Source organism: Aythya fuligula, chromosome 9 (genome assembly GCF_009819795.1).
Source record: "Aythya fuligula isolate bAytFul2 chromosome 9, bAytFul2.pri, whole genome shotgun sequence".
In the NCBI taxonomy this organism is placed as follows: domain Eukaryota; kingdom Metazoa; phylum Chordata; class Aves; order Anseriformes; family Anatidae; genus Aythya; species Aythya fuligula.
The window spans coordinates 15,599,720-15,621,700 of NC_045567.1; the positions used below are offsets into that span (position 1 = coordinate 15,599,720).

At 45.3% G+C, this 21,981-nt stretch overlaps 1 protein-coding gene across 1 annotated transcript in view; it reads right to left on the reverse strand.

Moving 5' to 3' along the window:
- The window catches only part of LPP (LIM domain containing preferred translocation partner in lipoma), a 222,415-nt gene that overhangs the window by 64,912 nt on the left and 135,522 nt on the right, over positions 1 to 21,981 (reverse strand). Inside the window, exon 6 of the mRNA XM_032193775.1 lies at positions 6,717 to 6,840. Within this exon, the coding sequence (XP_032049666.1) occupies positions 6,717 to 6,840 (124 nt within the window). The remainder of the gene's footprint in view (positions 1 to 6,716; positions 6,841 to 21,981) is intronic.

A 21,981-nucleotide genomic window follows, 5' to 3' on the forward strand; every position in this document is an offset into this window, starting at 1 on the left:
TTGTTTCACAGCACATAGGTGATCATCAAAATCCCTTTGCTAAAGTGCTAGCTTGGTGCTCTGCACTTATTCTCCATTAAATGATTTCTGCATCAAATCAGTTCTATTTAAAAGTAAAAAATATGTCTAGATTGACTGCCAGCAATTCAAGCTAAATGAGGGACTTAAAAACACCAAGGTTGTCATGCTGCCTTTTACCTGCTTCAGCTGGCATTTTATCACCTACAGCAACAACGGGTAATTTTATTTTTGATGCAAGATTTAGACCACATCTGTGAAGCAGTGCTGGTCTCTGAAGTGACTGTACTTCAGAAACACTCATGATGCAAAGTCTCGTCCACTCTTGGGTGGATATGAAAAGAAAGAAGGGAACACGAGGCTGCTGCCTCTTGGCACATGTGGGTAGCAGGTGCTCAGAGCTTACAAGAGCGCAGCCTCCCCTCAATCCTGACTGCTGCATCTGCTCGATCTGCATTAAGGGACGTATGCTCAAGACTTTACAAGACTAAGATTCCTAGCATAAACAGATATGGGTGCTTGGCTTTCCAAAACAATTTTCCCACAACTACTCCAGAGTAGGAACGATCAAACTTTTGCACTCTTTTGAATGCTGAAAAGCAATTTAAATCAGTTCACAGGCTCTGCATCCGTGCTTTCTCACGCCTTACTCATGGCTGGAGATAAATGCATGCAGACATGGTATGTTTTGCTCTCCAGCCACTCATGGGGCTCCTCTTTTTCACTCCCCACTTGGAACTGTGGGCCAGCTGTAGGCATTGAGACTACCTGTATAAATTCACTCTCAAACCCCTACCTGCACTTGCTGTTCCAGCAGTCACAGGACTCCCTGAAATAAAGTTAGATGCGGGTGGCAAGCACTGACAGAAGTGAGACTGAAGAAACAGGCTCTGAAAGCCATTTAGCAGGGTAATTAAAGCCCCTGGGGAGCAGAGGGAGGATGTCTCCCCTTGCGGCAGGCCACAAGAGGGCAGCTGGATGCTGATGGTACTGCACCACGACCTACCCGAGCGCAGGCTGCTCCCCGACGCTGTAGCTTGAGCGTAAATGCTACAATATGGCTTGAGCATAAAAGATAATAACTTGAACTGCAGTGGAGAAAAGGGTCCCCATTATATGTATGCTCTTCCTGCTTTTGTGAGTGGTTGCATAACAGAAAATGACTGTCGGCTCATCAGTCGCTGAAAATCTAACCTACTATTTTCTGACCCAGATGTTGCTCAGATGAGGACGGATGCTCTCTTGCACCAGAAACCCTGCCTTTAAACAAAAGACACGATGACGCATCACGTTACATGGCGAAATTACAATGCAATTATGCTCTTTTAATAATAGTTGCATCTTTTGATAATAACCTTTTCAGAAGAACCCGGCAAAATACATCGACTTTCATTTTCCTTTTCTGGTGGTAATTCCAATGAAACTCTTACAAAAATACAGAGTGAAGACAAAAATGACATGCAGACCACATATGGTTTAGAGACACTAGAACTGTTTAACCCACAGAGCTATGTCAGGAAACAAATACACGACGAACTGAAGGAAGCCCTACCTGCACAATCTCTAGGGAGCCTTCTCATCTCCAGCTCCTCTGAACCCATCAGTGTCTTTCCCATACCTTACTTGGTCTGCTACCTGCTAACCCGTGTCCTGCTTCTCAAGCAGCAAAACGAGGGGACACCATTCTGACATCAGCCATTCTGACATCACGCTTGGTGCAGATGTAAACCCAGTAGGTGGAAAGGTTGACAGAACCGTGACAGGTTCAATCCTGGTGGCACTTATCGTTCTTTACTGTGACACTGCATCTCAAAGAACTGTTGGAGATGAAGGCTTCTCCACGGGGGATATTCACAGAGCTGCTGCTGTGAATCAACTCCTGTCTGAAGGACTAGGCACATTCAGTGCACTGAAAATTGGGTGAAAGGGGAAAAATGGAGTCTGCAGAGGTAAATCAATCTGCTACAGGTCTCACAAGAGGTCAGGATGAGAACCAGGAAAGGAAGCCAAGCATCCTGCTAGCTGGCCTTGCTCCGCACCATACTCTGCACCACCTCTACCATTGCTTAAGTCAGGACATCAAGTAAATATGAAAGAAGAAAACTGTATCTCCTGGACTGTTAGCTCCGAGACAAATAGAAGTCCTTTTATTACATGAATTGAGTATTTTCAACAGGACCATCTCAGCATCTCTCCTCTCCCCCTGTGCATCCCTACAATACACTGGAACTACAAGAGGCTGCTTTGGTAGCTCTGAGCGCTTACGGTAAAATGCCAGTGAAAGTTTCTTCCCACCAGTTAGGGAAACTCCTCCGTTGTGGGGAGTGACTCAGCTGGGACATAGTCCAGAAGGCAACAGGAGATGAGGGGCCCCAATGGCAATTTTCCAGTCTTAATCAGCACTGACTGCATGGCGATAGAGACTGATAAGCTGCCAGAAGTCATTTCTTTCTATGAGATTTGAAACGGTGGTCCAGAACAGTTGTGATCTTTGTGTGTGTGTGTGTGTGTCTTTTAAAAAACACAAAATCATGGGCTGTAGTTCCCCACGGTGGCCAACAAAATATTTTGATAGTTTCATCCTAACCTCCCGTAAATCTCCATTTCTCCTCCTCCACCCTTATTCAATTTCCACTCCACACAGTATTCTATTTTTCCTTCAACATGCCTATCTGTAATCACACATTTAGCAATGGGAAGAGCTGTGACAGAGAGAAAGCATCCTTACAGCACAGTGCATAACACGTGGGAATCCTTTCTAATAAAAAGGGATTTGATTAAAGACAGCCAACTACCACAGATCAGCAACTGAATCAGCAGTAAAGAGTAGCCTAGACTTAGGAGACTTCAATTTGCTGATCTGCCAAGGACTTCCGAGGAAAAGTCACTCAGTAAGTCATTCTGTAACCTACAAGAGGGCAGAAGGTGACATAGACCAAAGATCACAGCTCTTAGATGTAGTACAGTAGAGTGGGCTTTCAACAAAACTGAGTAAGGCAGAATAACCAGCATGCGAGTTTAACTCCTAAAATATATCTATTTTTAATTGTGGTACTCAGTTATGATACTTCTGTGCTTAAACCCTGCCTTGCCAGTGCCAGCTAGAGGATTTCCCAGTGAGTAGATCATGGTGTGGTGTTAAGTTTAGGCAACAAACAGCTGCAAACTGTGATCTTGCTGCTCCCAAGTGTGCCTACAGCACGCTGCTTTCTGGCTTGCCACGCGCCCTGGCTCCTCAGTGTGAACCCTGCAGTGGTGCCAGCTGGGTGTGCTTTGGTAAGCAATCGCTGGCTAGAGCAGTTTCCCCATCTCTGAAACCACCTTCAGGCATTTGCACCCAGGGAAGCTACAGAGAGGTGCTGTGGTGAGCACAGACGTGATGGCAGTGCGGGTTGTCCTGCTCCCGAGCTCAGCTCACCCAGCCTCCAGCAGCACCAGCCGGTATTTCCAGGGCAACGAGCCCTGAGTGGCTCCTACTCCTCTTCCCTCCCCAGGAGCCCCCACTCTGCCCACGCTGAAACAAAATAGCTTGATTGCAAACCGGAGATACAGAAAGTGAAATTGCAGAAGGAAGATGGTTACAGAAAAGACCCCAGAGTGCTGACGGGCCAAGTAAAATGACCTTTCTCCAGCCTGACAGTTCAAATGTAATTATTCCAACAAATTATTTTCATGACTTAATATAACGCCTTGCAGCTTTCTAGCAAGGTTAATTAGATTCCTCAATTCAAAACCTATCTGTTCTTAACCAACTTTTAATATGCTGAAATCCAGTTTTCTAAATTCAAACTAATAAAAGTGATTAGCTGACAGCTATCTGGTATGCTACAATTACCATGGCATTTAGACCTCAGGCAGAAGATATTTAATGCAAATCAGAGTCAATGTCTCTGCCCATTTGTCCTTTTTCTGATAATTGTATCAATGTGCCATATGAATCTTGTACAATCCACGCTACCATGCTAAACAAATAAAGAACAAAGGCAGAGATACTGGTTCAGACAGTTAACCAAAGTTGAAAGACTCTTTTTTTCCTCCCACACTTAATTTCTTCCTTCCGCATGAGCATGAAGTTGTGGCAAGGCACTAGGCTGACAGCTCAAGTAGATGGCTATTTAGCTCTGACATAGCCAGAATTAGTACAAAACTCCTGGCCCGCGCTGCCATATCAAAAAGCCTCAACCATTGTGATCCCAGAGACCATTTTCCCCTGAGAGTGGCTTGGGTTGGAACGAACCTAAGAGGATGAGGGCAGACCACCTCTTTGATTTTATCCAACCATAAAAAGCAGTTGTGCCCCAGGACTGCTGGTTTTGTTTTGCGTTTTTCTTGGTAGGTATATAATTAGTTGTGGCTGTGCTTCCCAAATTGCTGCACGGGGCACAGCGTGCTTAGAGAGCTGACAAGGAGTTCAGCCCGACACGCAGTTCATCTGCACATCAAGAACGCCAAGGCTGGAAACCGTTTCAGAGATGACCTTCAGTGGCATACATTTAATGCAATCAGATCAGTCAGGTGCAGCTTGTAATTAAGCATCACCCACCCAAGATAGGACTAAGGTTGATGGGTTTTCATCTTCCAGCTTGCATCATGCACCACTCCATCTTTGACCATGCTACTGCTTGTAGCAAAAGCACTCTTAAAATTTCTGAATGCTGTGGAGGCTCCTTTCCATCTCCTGTTCTCCTGCAGAATTAAGAGCTATTGGCGTGGCATTGGTCTGACCTCCCATCTGATAGCTAAATTGATGACCCAACACTGAGAGACTTTATGTTCCAACCCTCTGAGCTATGCATCCTTTTTGGAAGTAAAAGCTTTGATGTACCGCACTCCCAAACGGAGCAGAGCCATCCTAGTGATACATTATTAGTCTGCAAAACCCTAGCATTTCAGCTTCATAAATACAAGTGCTAAACAAAACTAAAGCTCCACTTCAGGAAGCAATTTCTGAGCTGTGAGGAAAATTAATCACTAGAACAGCTTATCAGGGTAGGTGGTTGACTCACCATTGCTTGAAATCTTTAAGATAAGATTAGATTTTTATTTTTTTTTTAAAGTCATGATTCAATCAAGCTTTCTGGGAGAAACTGAGAGTAGGACACTGGGCTGTATAATGGCAAGGTCCTTTCTGACCTTGGATCCTGTGAGTCTTCAAATTCTTTGTTCAACCTGACTACTTTCTTGGGCTATAGGAAGAGTGGGGTGGGCTTCAGTTCGGCTCCTGCCACTTACGGTTCTGCATTAAGAAAATGACTGTAATCAAATCTCATGCTTTAGGGCTTCAGCCATTTGCCTGAAGGGAGCAGGAAAAAGGTTTCTCCTTTTTGCCTGCCCACGCTAATAGCTAAATACATGTTATGTTTGTTTGGTTGCTGCTTCCCTTTTAAAACATCAGAGAGTGAACACAAATGGGTATGGGGCAGAGACGAAGTCAAATGCAGCAACACAGAAAATGCTCTCTGGTTATCTTCCCTTCAGCAAGTAGTTCTCGCTTACATCTCAGATCTGTGCTTCTCATCAGCTCTGATGATTGCCAATGTTTATAGAGAGGACATTTTGGCTCTGAGGGTGGAGGCCGTGGAAAGCAGAGGGTACTGATGGAGCATGGAGACCGATACCTACCCCATCTCACAGGGCAATATTTATCTGATGAGAACATCTTGACCTTCTCATGTAATCAGATCCTTGTCACTGCCACATTCTGTTTATTAGCTAAACCTTGGTCCTACCTGTTTTTCGATTACACAAAACCACTGAAGTTTCTTTAAGCCAACCGAAATCTATAACCAATAGACCTACAGGGCAATCTAAATGAAATTTTTCAGAATTGCTGAAATAAAGGAAGGCAACGAGGACAAAATAAATGGCCTCCCCTAGCACTTAACCTTACAAACTAAAGCAGTTTGTTTCCTAACAATTCTATCACCGAAGCCCGTAAGAAGCTAAACACATGGGCAAGATGTATTGAATATGCCCAAGTCTCATGAATTTAATGCGGAGTTTAGCCTGTACCACCTGTGTTTCCTGTAGAAGTAAGATATGCATTTTATCCCTATAGATGTCTGAGATAATTCAGTTATACACCATTTCAAAAGGAAATCAACTGCTTATCTTTTTGCCAGGCAAGGAAGATGATATGGTTATGCTCAATCGGTTATACTCAATCAGTTCAGATTTGTCTTCCTCGTATTTGCTGGACCCAGTTCTGGGCTAATGGGTGTCCATATAAAACTAACCCGATTGACTCAAACTCAGTTTCCTTTTAATCTATGCCAACATAGAGAAAATGAAAATCCATGCCTCAGGAGCAGAACGCATTTACATTGCCAGGCTTTCTGCAGATGAAATGAGAAGGGAGGAACAGGGCAGGTGGGCAGTATAGCATGCAGCACCTGAATTCAGCCTGGTAATACAGAAGCTGGGTACAGGTGGTGTCAAAATGAACCAGACATTAAAAAATTCCACTTTATAACCAGGAAGACTGTAAACATACAGCAAGTGAGCATGAGATTTATGCTGAAATTACAGAGGAATTCCTATGGATGATTACACTTCCAGCCCAAGCATGGAAAGCAAATCTATCAATAGGAATGTCACTACATTAATAGTGCAGCTGTCAGGCTTTCCTGTTACCAAACCTGGTAAATATAGAAAGGGGCTATGGACAGACTGATTCAACGTGACATAGCACTGCTCACCAAAGTAGTCATCAGAGGGAGGATTCTCCATGTCATACAGCATTTTCTTGGTCAGATGTTCCAGCTCATCCTCAGGCCTGAAGGCAGGAGTGCTTGATGCGGGTCCAGAGCTCGGATACCCACTCTAAAAAAAACAGAGAACAAACAGTCTGTGATGTGGTATAACAGAATTCCCCTACAGTAAAAGGGTCTATTGACTGTTCAGTGTTGAACTTCATTCTTTGTCTTTTAGCTTTTTGTAAAGCCCAAGGGATTCATACAAGTAAACATCCCATTTAATGTAATGAAAATGGACTCCTAAAAACATCCAGTGAAGTGCTATATATCCTATTAGAATGAGAAGTACTCTGTGCCTCATAATTAGGTGTCTACTGGGTAGCACATAGCAATAAATAAAGAAGAAAATTATTCCAAGGATAACTTGATACAAACATTTTCCAGCGCTGAAAAAAGGCTTTGGAAGCTTTTCAGTTTGGATTTGGCAAAAGCTTCCATCATTTAACAATGCAATAGAGGAGATGCTAGAACAATCATTCCTACAGTGGTGGAGTATATAGACAAAGACAGATAATTCCAAGCTGCTAGTTATGTTCTCTTCTTGTTTGTTTTGACACAAATCCCGCTGTTAACATTAGCGAGAGCAGGAGCTAGTCCACAGATTTTTAGTACTGGGGATACAAAGGTTTTAGTATGTGCTTAAAAATTGAGACCTCTTGGCCTTCATGTGCTAACAGCTGGCATTAAATATTTAAAGTCTGTCTCAGTGAGTCTTCTCCCTGGAAAACAGCAGAAGTACAGGCATATTTTGAGAAGCACAGAAATAGTCGCATGCCTAAGAGTTTCTTAGAAGAAGCTAAGTTTGGTGTCTGCAGCGAGAAACTCGGTCATTTCAGGATTAAAAAATGCTGACAGAAGCTTTCCTTGTGTGCACTGCTTTCTTGAAAGACTTGCATGGGAAAACTGACTTATTTATGAAATGCAGTATTTTAGTACAGGAAGTTGTTTAATTGATCAATTGCTCTCTTCATCAAAGATTGGACCTTATATATGAAACTTCTGAACATCAGCCTATTAGGAAGCACTTTTCATGCTCTTTACCTGTTTACATGGGGAGAAAATGTAAGATTGCCAGAGAAACAAAACACCAGCCACCTCTACCTAGCTTACACAGACAACACCTGAAATGGCGAATCCTTATTGAGCCAGTCATGTTCAACAAGAACAGCAGCTTTAAAGCACTGCAAGAGAATTAGCTAAATGTTTTCATGCCTTTTTTCTTTCAGGCAAGAAAGAGATTTCAAATGAGACATCAATCAATGCAGAGGTCTCCAAACGGCACTTAGCAATAATATTTCAATCATCCACTCCAAGAAACCAAACACTTGCACGTTCCTGACCTTGTCGTATTTATTTTTCTAGGGCCCATGCTAAGCTGCACACCATCACCCCTCTTTGCTTGTTGACCTGACCTACCTCACATGTGCTGCATCCAGGAGTGCCGTAGCACAACTGCACTTCTTGGAAGTGCTGGATTTGCTGTGCACACGCAATAGGACAGCTGTACCTGCTGCCTGCCCATCTCTTGCTCCCTAACAGAGCAGCATTGCACAAAGGAGCTGAGTGGCACAGTCCCCTGGAACAATGGGAACCTGGAAAAAGCCCCAGGCTGGATGAATGTCCCTGTAATGCTGTGCAAGGTCTATCTGCCATGTGTTCGGCATCCCTGGCTGAGAATACAGATTGAACCAACCATACCTTCAGGTTTTCCCAGGGATGTTTTATTTTTCTGCTGAAGAATTTTTCCCGAGCAGTACTCAAGGCTTTTGTACCCTAGTCCAGGATTTCTAGATGCCTAGCAGTTGTTTTGAGTAAGCTCTTGAACATCTGGAAATCCTGAATGTCCGCACACAGCTCCATAAACTCTATTGTACAAATGCAACCATACTGTGTTTGGGTTACCACAACTTTTTTTTTTTTTTTTTTTCCTTCATATGGGGAGACGTGCCTGTATGATGCACAGAATTGCACTTGCTTTCAAAGCCATGTAAGTGTCACCTTGGTGGGATATAGCATTTTTGTGTGGATAAGGCTATTCACATGACTAAGAGTTTCAGAGCCAGGTACTTGACCCAGCATAACCAGATGCCCTTGGCCAGTGTTTTGTGACTGTTTTTAGAAGGCTAGTTAACAACTGTTTCATTAGAAATAATAAATAACATAACTCTGAAAAAAGGGTTTATTAATAAGCCAATTAAGGCTGCCAGATATAAAGCATTTAATCTTGGAAGAACAGCATTTTTTTCCTTTGCTCTCTTGTTCCTAAGAGCTGATCATGAATCTTGCTTGAACATATATTTTAACACAGCAAGTGCAGCCAAGGATTTATTAGCTTGAGAAATCAATCTGGCAACTGAGCATCTTAAAATATTATTCCATCCTCTTTCGGTTTCCGTGCAGAAAGGAATGACCATCGCCACCCCATTGACTGGGACTCCTTCCCTTTTCACAGACAGGACGGTACGCCCAAGCTGATGATGGCTTCCACCCCTTTCTCTTCCCTGTTAGCAATCACCAGCGTGGCACGAACACGTGCAAGCACCACGCTCCTGCCTCTTCTGCTGGGCTCTGTCCACACAGCATCTAAAACATTGCTTTTACCCTCAGGCCTGATAACATAAATGGACCAAAACAGAAGGCATGAGCTGCCGTCTGTTCACAGAAAGGGAAGCAAGATGCGTGGAGCTGAAGTGATTTGCCACACGCGGGCTGTGAGGCAAAAACAAATCCATGCCCAGGCTGCTGCGAGTCCTATCCTCATGTCTTCAGCTGCAGAGTACTTGGGCCAGACTCGATGTTGTAGACATGCTCAGGCTGTTCTCCAACCCAAGGGCACCCCACACGCAGACACCATCAGCACGAGCCTCCTGGTCCCGGTGCCAGCCAGGCTTTGGTGGGACACCCGCGGCAGGCGATGTGTGACCCTGCTCCCTCTCCTTCATGCCGGCTTCCCACTTCTCTAGATCAGGGGGCCTGCTTGTGTCTGCTTGAGTAGGGGCTCTGGCTGTGCCATTTAAACTGAAAGACACAAACCTGCAGGTTTGCAGACCTGTCTGACTTTCTCTGGTTTTGGAGACCACGTAGTCTCACACACACAAGAAATAGGCTGCTCTCGTATTTTATCTACATTGCACTTTTCCAAACCGGGCAGATTTCTTATCCAGTATCCACAGTCAGCAAAAATAACAAATATGAACCACAATGTCAGAAAACAGTTTAACTTATTTTGATTAAAATGCTACGCTTTTTTGACCAACGTTTAAGCAGTGCCAGGCACATCATTTTTCTCCTAGCATGGCACATGCTGGCCACATGCCTCCAGGAAAATGCACTTCATGCATATGAACATGCTGTTGAGTTTGCTGGGACATGCACGCACACAAACAGAGAGAGAAAAGTGTATCCTTAGTGGATCTAGATCTGCTTGTTTCAGCAAAACAATTTCCTTCCTCCTCCTTTGTTAGGTCAGGGTAAAAATATAACTCTGGCTTTCCTTACAAAACAGAGCTATGCTGTTTATTAAACTTCCTCTATTTTTTCCTGATCTGTGCCATGATCAAGGCTGTCTAGAAATCCAATTTACTGTCTAATCTAGCACAGTTATCTTCATGCATTCTCTTTTCTCCACAATGCCTCGATGCACACACCAATGGACACTGCCCGAGCTACAGGGAGCTGTGGCCTGTGCCGAATGGCAACCTGGCCTTCCAGACCCTCTGAGCATCACTCTGGCTAATCCCAGCAACATCAGAGATGACAAATTGACCCACAAAACAGAAAAGAGCCATGGTCTGCAAGGAGGGACCGTGCTTTGGGAGCAGGAGCACCTGAATTTAAACTTAACTATTGCCATCAAATATAGAGCAACCTTGGGGTAGAGCATGACAACTGTGGTTGCCTTTGCAGATGCAAATGCTTTCATGAATAAACATTGCCCTGTGTGCTTAATTAATGGCATGCCTAGGAAAATGCCAGCGTCCCTAGGGTTAAACCCCATGGCAGAAAATATCTCCTGCTACAAACGAAAGGAAGTGAGTTAATCGCTTGTGCCACTCCAAGCGCTGCAACAACATCTGGCTCATCTTCCTCATTAAAGTTCAGTTCCTAAAAAGCCAGGTCAAAAGACGCAGTCGCATGGAATGGCTGCACAATTATTTTGGTACATGGAGTTTACATTTGCTTCAGCACTTCTCTGGCTTGTGCTCTGTACTCCAGACCTCACTGGTAATCAGCAATCTCTGGTGCTCTGCTGCCCAGAAAAGGGAGCTCTGGAGGCAGTGTGCTGCATACTCCGACACAAACCTTCCCCATCTGTGGATAAAGGTCTACCCGAATGGGTAAAAATCACAACTCAAGATCTACAAAGACATCTGAAGATCACGCTGTCATGAATGCGCCGTCATTCAGAGTACACTGTATGTGGTCATTTTTCTTGTCCATTTGCAAATGCTGTAGAAGAAGTTTCTTCTCTCTGAGAGAAAATAACTTCAATTATGTGTTCCCAATTACAGAAACGTGGAAATTATCTTCTTTTCAGAAGGTAGAATTAGCCCAATTTGGAATTGAAAAGCAGCCAGAAACATCTCTCACTGATACTTACTTTTCTTTTCATTTTTTTTTCTTTTTGTTCATCTGCATGAAGTTAGCACTTTCCTTTCACTTCACTCACCAAAGCTGATCATCAGTTAAATAAACAGTTAAATAACATCTCAGCACATTTTTTGTTCAATGGCCTGACAAAGACCATACTTTTTCATTTAAGTTATTGACTGTCCAAAACAATCGCAAACTTTCAGACCAAAAAATTCAGCATGGTGCCACATCTCTCATGAGCTGAGCTCCCAAAGAAATATCAAGATTGCCTGCAGCTGTAATTCAGTCTGTAATTAAGGCCAACTGAACCCTCTTACAGAGGAGATGCACTGGAAAAAAAAAATAAAAATAATTCTTGATTTATTTTCCCAGTGAAAAGTCACAGCTGCCCAAGTACATACACATTCCTGAAAAGACGACTCTGTCTAGATTCCTGCCGCATGCACACTCCTGGGTTTACTTCTTGGAGAACCATTTGTCAAGTCCCTTTGAAGAAGGTGCCCTGTATCCCCTGAGGGATACACCAACTGCCCGGGACCTCCTGCCCACATAAATGGCCTGAAAACACAAGTTTTGAGGCAGGCAGAAGAGAGTTTTCCCCCAGGATGAGCCCGAGCGGGGCAAGCCCTCGGTCCCCTCGCAGGCCACGTGCCTTGCCACCGCTTCCCGAAGCAAACCAGGAATCCAGAACGGGCATCTCTGGCAGCAGAGCCCTCATTTATTAAACACTGGCATGCTTTGAAATAGGACAGTTTTGTAACTACTCCAAAGCTCTAGAGGATATTTTTCTTTATTTTTAAACTTCATTATTGTAACTCTATCCTCACTTAGCTATTCACGCGCATTCCCAGTCCTATTCAAATCCTGCGAAGCTTCTCGTTTCAAAAATCTCTTGTGACAATGTTACACAAAATATGGGTAATAATAATAATAATAATACAAATAAATTCCTTCTGCCTGCTTTAACTTGGTCAGCCTGTGATTCTGGCCAAATGTCTCCTTTTTTCTACACTTTGAAATAGGGACGTGGACAGGTGGAAGGGCAGGCATCTTGTCTGTAGTTTTAAAATCCAGATGATAGAGCCAGAATGCAAAGTCATTAAATAGCTGAGGAGTTCCCAAGCCTTATGAAAATTAGACTGCCTATTTTGACTACCTGGAATCCAGCTTTTAGCTCACATTTATGAAAACCAAGTCTTGGTCTCTGTGCATTGACACTGAATTCAACAGAATCACCCTAAATAAACCTTAGTTGCCCTGTAAAATGGGTCTAACGATATTTCTGCGTTAATTAATCAGTGCCTACAAAGCTCTCCAAGCTTCTGTGATGCAAGCAACTATACAGAGACTGCTTTATTAATCATCAAGCGCGGTAATAAACAAGCATGACTGTTTTGTCCTTGGATTGTTTGCATTCTATTATATGCAAACAGACTAAATAGCTTTTCTTGCTATTCTTCACGTTCTCACTTATGTTCTGAATGGGGAAGGGCTGGTTGTTTCTGCTAGGTGTTAGCGAAGTTGGATAATCTGTAAACACCGCTGGCTGGTGCTTGCTTCTGCGCTGAGCATGATTGTGTTAAATGACAGCTTCCACTTCTGCTGTGGAGAGTCATTGTTCCTGCTGGACACTGTGGTTTGTTTACAATACCCGGGGTTAACAGGAGATGAGCTAGGCTTTTATGGAGCAACATTGGCTGTTTCTAATTAGGAAATGCAAAACAAACAAATCTCCAAGTAATGCATCTTTGACATGTGATAACACGGAAACAGCAGATTTAAACTGCATTTCAAATAAGAACACCTACACAGCACTACATGTTAATGTCCCGTTGCTGCTTAAATGCATATACAGAAACAAGTGCAGCAGTGCCTGATCTTGCCTGGGGCCTCCTGGCTCTATCATTACACAAATACACTTTACCTGTCAAGGCTTATCTCACACAGAAAGGGGAGCGGGCTATTTCGTTTCGTGTTTTCCTCTTAACCCTACTTACTTGGGTGGTAGACATTTTAGTAGCCAGGAATTCAAGGCACAAGCTGCATGGTACTATTGAGAGGGAGAATGAAGCATCACTGCTATGTCAGTATATGGATAAGTAAACTGCATTGTTTTAGCCCTACATTTTTAGCTGTAAGACCTAATTCTGATTCATAAAATTAGATCAGGAAGTCCTATGTTTACTCTTTTATTTGTTTCAAGATAGAAAGGTTTATTCTGCTCTAGCTGCTTGCCTTGCCACATCTCTTTGGGCTCAGAGTCATGTACTCTCCCATTCCCATGTATCACCACTAGCAGTAAAGACCTTAAAGCCTGCTTACCAACTCCCCTTCTCTTGATGTCATAATAATGTAAGTTTCCAGTGGATGCCTTTAAAAACAATTAAGCATCATATTTACTGCTATCAGCAGCTCAAAATACGCACTCCAGAGCAGGAGCCATAAGCATCCATAGCAGATGACAGTCTCAAAGTTTTAGTCCCAAACTGCAGAGGGAAATGCTGTAGATGGCCTTGAATTCACCTTTTTGTCCTCATGGTTATACACCTCGGGGTACATAGTGCCATCCAGGGCTTCTTCTCTGGGGAGATGACGTACAGAACATTGTTGTAAATCCATGCTAGCACTACTGAAAGACCCAGGGCTGTGGGGGACTCTGGTCACAGCAGCTGGCACCCTGAAGTGGCTTGTGGTCTCCCAACCAACCAAGCCACATCCCTATCTCATAGGTCAAGCACAGGGACACACCTGGTGAAAATGAGAATGCTCCAAAATTCATAATGATGAAAAGAGATGGTTTTGCTCGCACCGGACACAATTAGCCCGAACAATTCATCACCACAATAAAACCACTTTTAAAAAGGACTCTCCTTCCAAACCCCATCCTTCCAGAAGCATCCCGAACCCGCGAGGAAATAACTGAGCTTTGCTCTTTCTGAAGTTTTTCACTGGTAAAGCACTTCACCAAGGCAGAGCTCAACCATTCTCGCAGACGACGAGAAGCGAGGCGACGGGCGTGCGTACACACGCCTCGGGTGCAGGGCCCTCCCCGGTGGACCACAGCGGCGAGGGAGCTCACCGCCATTCAGCAGGCGGTGCCGGGGCTTTGGCAGGCTGTTTGTGCAAGGAGCACCACCTGCCCTGCGGTTCAGGTTCGTCGCCCGCTGAAAAAATACGCTGTCCCAGCTGCAGGGCCTTATCGGGTAACAAAACCAGAAGTGCTGGGGCATCACTTGTTTCAAAAGAAAAATAAATCTCACCATTTTAATGGTACTAATTTTGCATGTGAAACTTGCATTCATACTGTATTAACAGTTTAAATATAGCTTTCTTGCCAGATGCCTGAATATGCTAGAAAAGATACTTAAAATATGCAAATGGGTTTCTGTTTTAATACACAAAGAAACTTAAAATCACATCACTTTCCATCATCAAGACAGGTTTCAATCTAAGCTTTTTTCATGTGAAAACTATAACAGCAAACAAATGGTTAACCAAATGTGTTTAACCCACTATCTGCAGTCTCACTTTTAGTCAACTGTGACATGGGCCATTACACTTCCCAGGACACCAGTGACTTAAATGAAGACTACACATTTTGCTTAACATTGACAGATTATATATATTTATATATAAACTACAGTAAGAAAAAAAGCTTCTCAGACTAGAGAGGGCACTTGGTTCAGCATCCACAGGATTGGAGGGCAGGATTCCTGAATTTTATCCTCAGCAATATGCTTAACCAGTCTGATCCTGCACCCTGCTGTTTTAAATGGTCTTCATAATGCTTGGCTGTCTCAAGAGACTTTGAGAGCCTCAATGAACTCATGATTACAAAATGCTTTGAGATCCTTGAATGAAAGATGCTGAATGAGTACAAATTATAACTATTATTAATTATCTTTGGTTGCCAAGTTGTGCCTCCTTCCACTCAATGTGTCTACGTTTTGTCTTGTAAGATTATAATGTCTTCAAAAGAAACACTGCTCTCCCAACATGCCCCTCAGCTGCCCAGGAGGTGTCTTGTTATATAAATAAAAGCTGTAAGAATAATATTAGCTAAAACAATAGTGTGGCAAAAGCAAATTATATTCCTGCAGCACTCCGAAATGTCTTCTTTTTCTCAGGACAGGAAGATTTCTCTGTTTTACTGTTCTGATCCCAATGTTCTGATCCCCAAATCATCTCTTCTCTTTCCCTCATGTGCAGTTGCAAGATCTTTGCTGTTTTTCTTTTAGGTTTGCACAGCCCGCACCTCTTGAAGTGGTTACTGCATGGCCCCAAGCCCTTTTAACAACACGAGTTCCTTTGGAAAGTGGATGGGGAGCTCCGAAGACGTCAGACAGCGTAAGCACTGAGTACGAGTCTTCATTTGACTTTCAGCCTCCCAGGTGACCGAGTCAAGGGAGAGAAGGCAGAAATTTAACAGACTGTCCAGACAGCTGGATTCTGCCCAAGCCATATAACTGCCTGGCTCCTCAGCCAAGCCACACTACGAAGGTGACAAAATACATCCAAATGGATGGATACCTTTTCTAGTGATGCAAGAGAAAAGAGAATTTGCAAATAGTATTGAGAAGATAGATTGCTATTTGTCAAAGTCAAAGGACAGCTCATTTGCTTGCACCTCAGGACGTTGCGGTGAAAGATCATGGAGTAGAGTATTAAAAGGGCAGTGCTACAGCTCAAGACAATATGTAAAGCAGTAAAGATCAGAATTCATTCTCTAATTTCTGCCTCAATTAGAGTGTCTCTATATTTTATCCCATCTACGTGGATGGTTGGATGGTTTTGTTGCTGAATTGCTTTATACTGAAGCTTTATTGCATTTAGAACAATTAATTCTCCTCATGAAGAGCCCTCTCCAGGTACCTTTAAGTTGCCTGAATCCCAGCTCAGCCATCTAACATCCCATCAAGTGCCATTTGCAATGACCATCTGCAATTTAATTCAAGCAGAACAATCTCCCTGGACGTGAGTGGTAACTCGCAGCAGCTCCCATATCCCACTTCTACCAGCAAGCCCTGGCCTCTCTGCATCCCCAGCCCCAGCTATGACAGTGGCCTCTTAACAAAATTACCTGACTGCAGTTGATCGTAATGACCGGTCATTAAAAACTTTTCAAAGATCTCTTCCTCTTTTGGTGAAACAGGGGTGTCCATCAGAAGTGGACAGTTTGCTTGCAGATGAAATGCTTTCTGCCTATGTTACAGCCCAGGAAAGCGTTCAGCAGCAAGCTCGTGGTGCATCCTATATCCACGAGGCATTAGATGTACTTGCAGATGCTTCTCTGATGCCGAGCGCTATCAGGCAGACGATACGATACATTAGCACTAAGGGAAAAGGTAGTAAGGCTAAACAGTCCCATCAGGGGCAGAGGGAGTAATGCACAAGAAAGGAAGCAGGAGAGAGTGAAAGGCTGCAGTCCCCAGTGAGTTTCATCTCAATAGCCTGAGCACTGCTGCTCTAGAAGGGACTTGTATATGTTTTACTATCAATTACCCCAGGATAATCAGAAACAATATTTTCAGAACAAAGCGGTGCCAAATTCTATACTGCACTTGGGGAAAAGGCCAGGGCAAATGCCTGTCATCTAGATGATCATTTATTTCATCCAATGTACTTATGAAAATGATCTCTCATTTGGCTCACAGCAGTAGAAATTTCTCAACAAAGTCATAATTCTCCTGTAATACAGTCCAGGGCAGTTAAGTATTAGTCAGATAAAAGCTTCAAGCCTCCCTTGAAACACTGCCCCTGCTTAGGAATTTCCCACAAGCAGTGGGAGGTGGGAGCCGAGCAAAGGGCAGCAAAACGAGGGATGATTTTCCCTTGGAAGGAACCACGGGCAGAGGACCCAGCACATCCCACCTGGTGGTCAAATTGTGCCAGGGAGGCAAAGAAGCAGGGTTTATAGGCTACAGAAAAATGCTGCAGGAAGCTTCACTGTGGGTATTAAATATTCAAGGAGTCTTTGCAACGTGCAGGCACAGGGGTGAAGATCTGAGCTGCCTGTGCTGTTGCGGTGATCCTGCTTGCAGAGAGAGAAGGAGACGGCCCATGGAGAAGAGCTGCAGGAGCAGTGAGGTCAAGGTCAGAGCTAGAATGAGGGCACTGGCAACATGGGTAAAGAGCAAAACAACCTTTTCCAACACAAAAATAACAGTTAAAAAAGGAAGAACTACAAAGGCAAGAGAGAAGTGTTGGCAAAAAGAGGAAGGGCACTCCGAAGGCAGTGTGCAGTAGGGGATTTGAGACATACCCTGGTGTTGGAGGAGAGGATATGACGAGCCAGAAAGGAAGGAGAATAAAGTGCAACATGGCTAGGAGCTTCCAGAGCTGGCAAGAGCCCATGGAGAGCCAGCTGTGTGCACCCTGTGCATGAAGGAGAGTGGCTCAGGGAGGAGCAATGTGCAATGGAGCAGTACGAAACAGAAGGCTGCATCCTACTACCTGCATCCTCAGAACAGGGAGCAGGCAGGAAAGCAAGAGCAAATGTGAGGTATCAGCATCTGCTAATTTTACTGAATCAGCTCCCCCATACAGGAACTACCGAATGCTAACCAAAAAATGACCAGTTTCAGATGGTGGGATTGGTCAAATGCTTCTGGATACATGCACATGTGCTTCTGCTGGGGCATCAGGGTGAGAGGGCACTCAGAGCACAGCAGTACCCACGGGCTCACTTGATTTCCCCAGTGAAGGGTTCAAAGGTCAGAGGTTGCCCTTTGCTTCCCCTGCTGCACCTACTGTGTGATCCCACATCCACCAGGGGCACACTTTTCAAACACAGAACTACTTTGTGGTCACAATGCCCCAGATGATAAGAGCAGAGGTGCTTTTTCTGTGGTGATTGGGCTGTTATTCTGCAGAAGTACCTCCGACCTCCAAGCCAGATCAGGTTTGGAATGAAGAGCAGGGGGTCTTAGCTCAGCACTAGGAGCCAGAAGTGGATGCAAGGCTTGCTGGATTCAGGGCCATTCTGCTCCTTTCCCTGGTCCCCTGCTTTGCCACTGGCCTCTTAAAAAACCCTGAGACCTTGGCAGCCACACAGGCTGTGTGCGAAGGGAGGGAATGTGAATTTCCCCAGCTGCAGCCTTGAAGACCGCTGCCAGCCCGGGGGCACAGCCACTGCTCTGACTTGGAGACCTCATGATCTGCGCTGTTCAAGGCATCAAATGCTTGAAGAAACTTGCCCTGCTCAGAAGGCCACGCTCGAGCTGTATTTCTGTGCTGTCTTTTGTGCCAGGCTGGGACTGACTTTGAGGAGGTCAGGAAGAGCCTGATGACTCAATAAATAAGAAACACTTGGGAGAGTGAGCAGAACTGACAGCTCAACAAGATCCATGTTTAGCTGTCAAAACATTCCTCCATGTACAGAGACGCAGCGAAGAAGGCTATCCACATAGCTCCCGGGCTAGAGACGAACTTATCCCGCTAATTGGCCAAGCAGTGCTTCGTGCAGGATGGGGCGCACTGGAGGAGGCGGTGGCATGTGCAATTAGGGCTGAGGAGGCCGAGGGCTGTGGCAGGACACAGCGTCATGCCTGGGCCACTTTGATGTATTTAAAAGCTCGCTTTGTCCGCGAAACGTGTTCGTGTCCTGTTCAACCACAACAACAGCAGCAGCCCCCTTCTGTTTTTTAATGATTAAGCAGCTCGCAGGTTGACTGAGCAAAGGCTGAAGGGGAAGAACAAAGAGATAAATATAATTCTGCTTGCAGAATTTACTTGTAGAGGATGGGCTAGACTTTCAGACGGTGCAAATCAGTCGCTCGAGGGAACTCGCTGATTTACACAGCAGCGGAGGGTCTAGCTCAGTGTGCCAAAGTGAGCAAGTACTCAGGTGTACATGGGCTGCTCGAGAGGCACTATTTGAGTCAACGAGGTCAACGCAGGGAGAAAACCGGCTCCCAGTCTGCCAGACCAAAAGCAAGCACTGCAGACTTAGACCCCACTCTCTCTGGGGATATGGGTTATTGAAACCTGCTTCCTTGCAGGTGACACTCTAGGGCTTACTTAGCTAAAGTCCCTTTTGCTAACTGCGGTGCCCCTCTCAGTCTGGCTTTCATAAACTACCACTACCACTTCTCAGATTAGACCAACCTGGTCTTCAGGGCTTCTTCTCTCCTTGCTCCATTTGAGGAGCCAGTTGCCCTTTGGAGCAGACCTCACAGGAAGCAGGCCTCCTCCACCTTCCTTCTCAGCTACCTTCATTTTTCCCAGGGTAACTTATTAAAAAAAAAAAAAGAAAAAAAAAAAAAAAAGATTTCAAAAGCTTATCTATAAAAATGCTGTGAACCTCAAACTCTACACAACTACGTATTCTGCTGTCTATGCTTCCTGCCCCTCCTGCCCCTCCGCATTTGTGTTACGCTATTAATCAGGGGACTCACGTCCCCTCCTTGTGCTGGACACATATTTGACAATCACCCTGGCATTTTGAGGGGGTTTGCAGTGTGGAGGAGGAGAAACAGCGAGGACAGCAAAGTGCTGGAAGACATTGCCTGGGGAGAAGCTGTAATTTCCATCACAGAGGCTTTTCTGAGTAGGAACAAATATTTCTGAAGAATGGCTTAGGCAGAGTTGATCCTGTCTCTGAGCAGCAGACAGATCTTCGAGTGAGTTCCAGCCTTATTGTTTATGCTTCTGTGATTGTGATAACGGTTGTGACAGATTCTGCAACGGAGCTGAGCAAAGCCAGCTGAAGGCCCTATGGATCATCTTCAGGGCTGAAGCTGCTTACAGGAAGGGAAGCTCATGTGTGAAGTTGCTTTATGGTTTTGTTCCAGACTCTAAATCAAAGAAACTTTGCTCAGACGTGGTATGACAAAGAAGCTGGGTCCTAAACAGGCACAGCGACTGCCCTTCTTTTACCGTCTCCAAAACATTGTGTCTCCAGCTTAGACTTCTGGTACATAAGGTTGCTGAAATTCAGAGAACCCACTGCGTGGGCTGTAAATACTTCGTTAGACAAACGGAGGCTTTGTCTTGCCCAGGTTCCTGGGAATGCTCACCTGGCACTCGGTGCTGAATCCCCACTAAAGCCTCTCAGGGTGCAGTGAGCCTGGCCAGGAAGCACGCGGTAAATGAGCACGAGTGCCCCAGACAGCAAAACGCTCCACGTGCCTCTTGTGCAAAGGCCCTCGTGTGTCTGCAGCAGCTGGCAGGAAAGGGAGTTACTCCAGAAACATCCATGCGAGCCCATCCCTGCGATGCCACCTTACGGGGAAGAGGAACGGCAGGGGAGCTGTCTCATCTACTCATCGCAACATCTTTAAGCCACAAGATGGTATTTACTAGCCGGCACCAGACAACATTCAAGCAAGAACAGAAAGTCACTTTCCCAGCCCTCCCCGTGAATTGCTCCCATCTGTGCAAGAGAGCAATCCAAAAGCCCTTATGCCCATGACAGCGCTGCAATCACACGCTTCGGTTTCTAAACCCAAAATAGCGCGAGCCAGACCCCGGCGAGGCTGGTACATCGCATGCAGCTGCGCTGATAAAGAGGAGACGTCGCGAGCGGCTCTCGGGGCCGTGGGTTGCTAGGGAACGTGGCGAAGCCCCGGCAGATTTCGCTGCCACTCGCTGGCTCCTTCCCCTCTTCCCACCTCGCTCGCTCTGCGCCAGCTTCTTCGCCCCGCGAGCGCCGTTCCTCCCGGCTGGAGCGCGCACAAACAAATCTGCCGGCAACAATGGAGCGCGATTGCTCGGCACGCGGTTCCCCAGGAAAGAAAGCTCGCTGGCCTTTCGCTTTCAAAGGCAGCCAGATGATGGTATGGGAAGAAACACTCTCGCCGTTTTCTCTCCGTCGCGTTGTTTCGTTCAACTTGTGCCACGAGGAAGGGTGGGTGGCGAGGCCGGGTGGTGCAAGCAGTGGGCTGACTTTGTGGGAGCTGTGCCGGCGTGGAGGCAGCAATGCGGCGCTGTGCCCTCCAGCTCCCTGCTGCTGCCCAAACCTTTGTGAAGCTGCTGCAGGAGACAGTGCAGCTCCCACCACTGCACCTCGTTAGCAAGGGCATATGTGCAAGGGTTGTGCTGCTGGAGAGCAGTAAAGGAAAACCTCTGCCTTCCCCTAAAAGCCTTGCGGTGAGGAGAGACCGGTGACCAAGGTGGAAGTGAGAAGCTTTCCAGTATTAATCAATCTTTAAACAATTTGACTGAATGGTTAGGAAATGCAATGCTCCCTGCTGAGGCATTAGGGATTTATATTTACGTGTCGCTTATTTCTTTCCGCCCGGTGGTATTTTTAGCTCCCATTTGATGTCAGGCCGGTGGTGGCTGCTGCCGGATCGATGAGGCTCTCCCACGATGGCAGCTGGGTGAGGGATGGCAGTCGGGAGTGGGATTCTGCTCGCCCCGGGATGCTGCCTGTCCCTACATTGCATACAAGGTGAAGCAGCGGCTGCTTCCCTAGCCTTACCTGCACAGCGAGGCTGCAGGCCTGGTCAAATGCCCTTCAGTACCAACGGGGACTTAATTAAACTCTGAAGGCAGCAGACATTAACAAGCCCATACACCTCCAAGAAAAAACAAGAGAGAACAGATCTGGAACTGACTTAGATTGCTTCACAAACTTCTTTGTCCCACAAAGGAGGAAAACACAGTATATGTT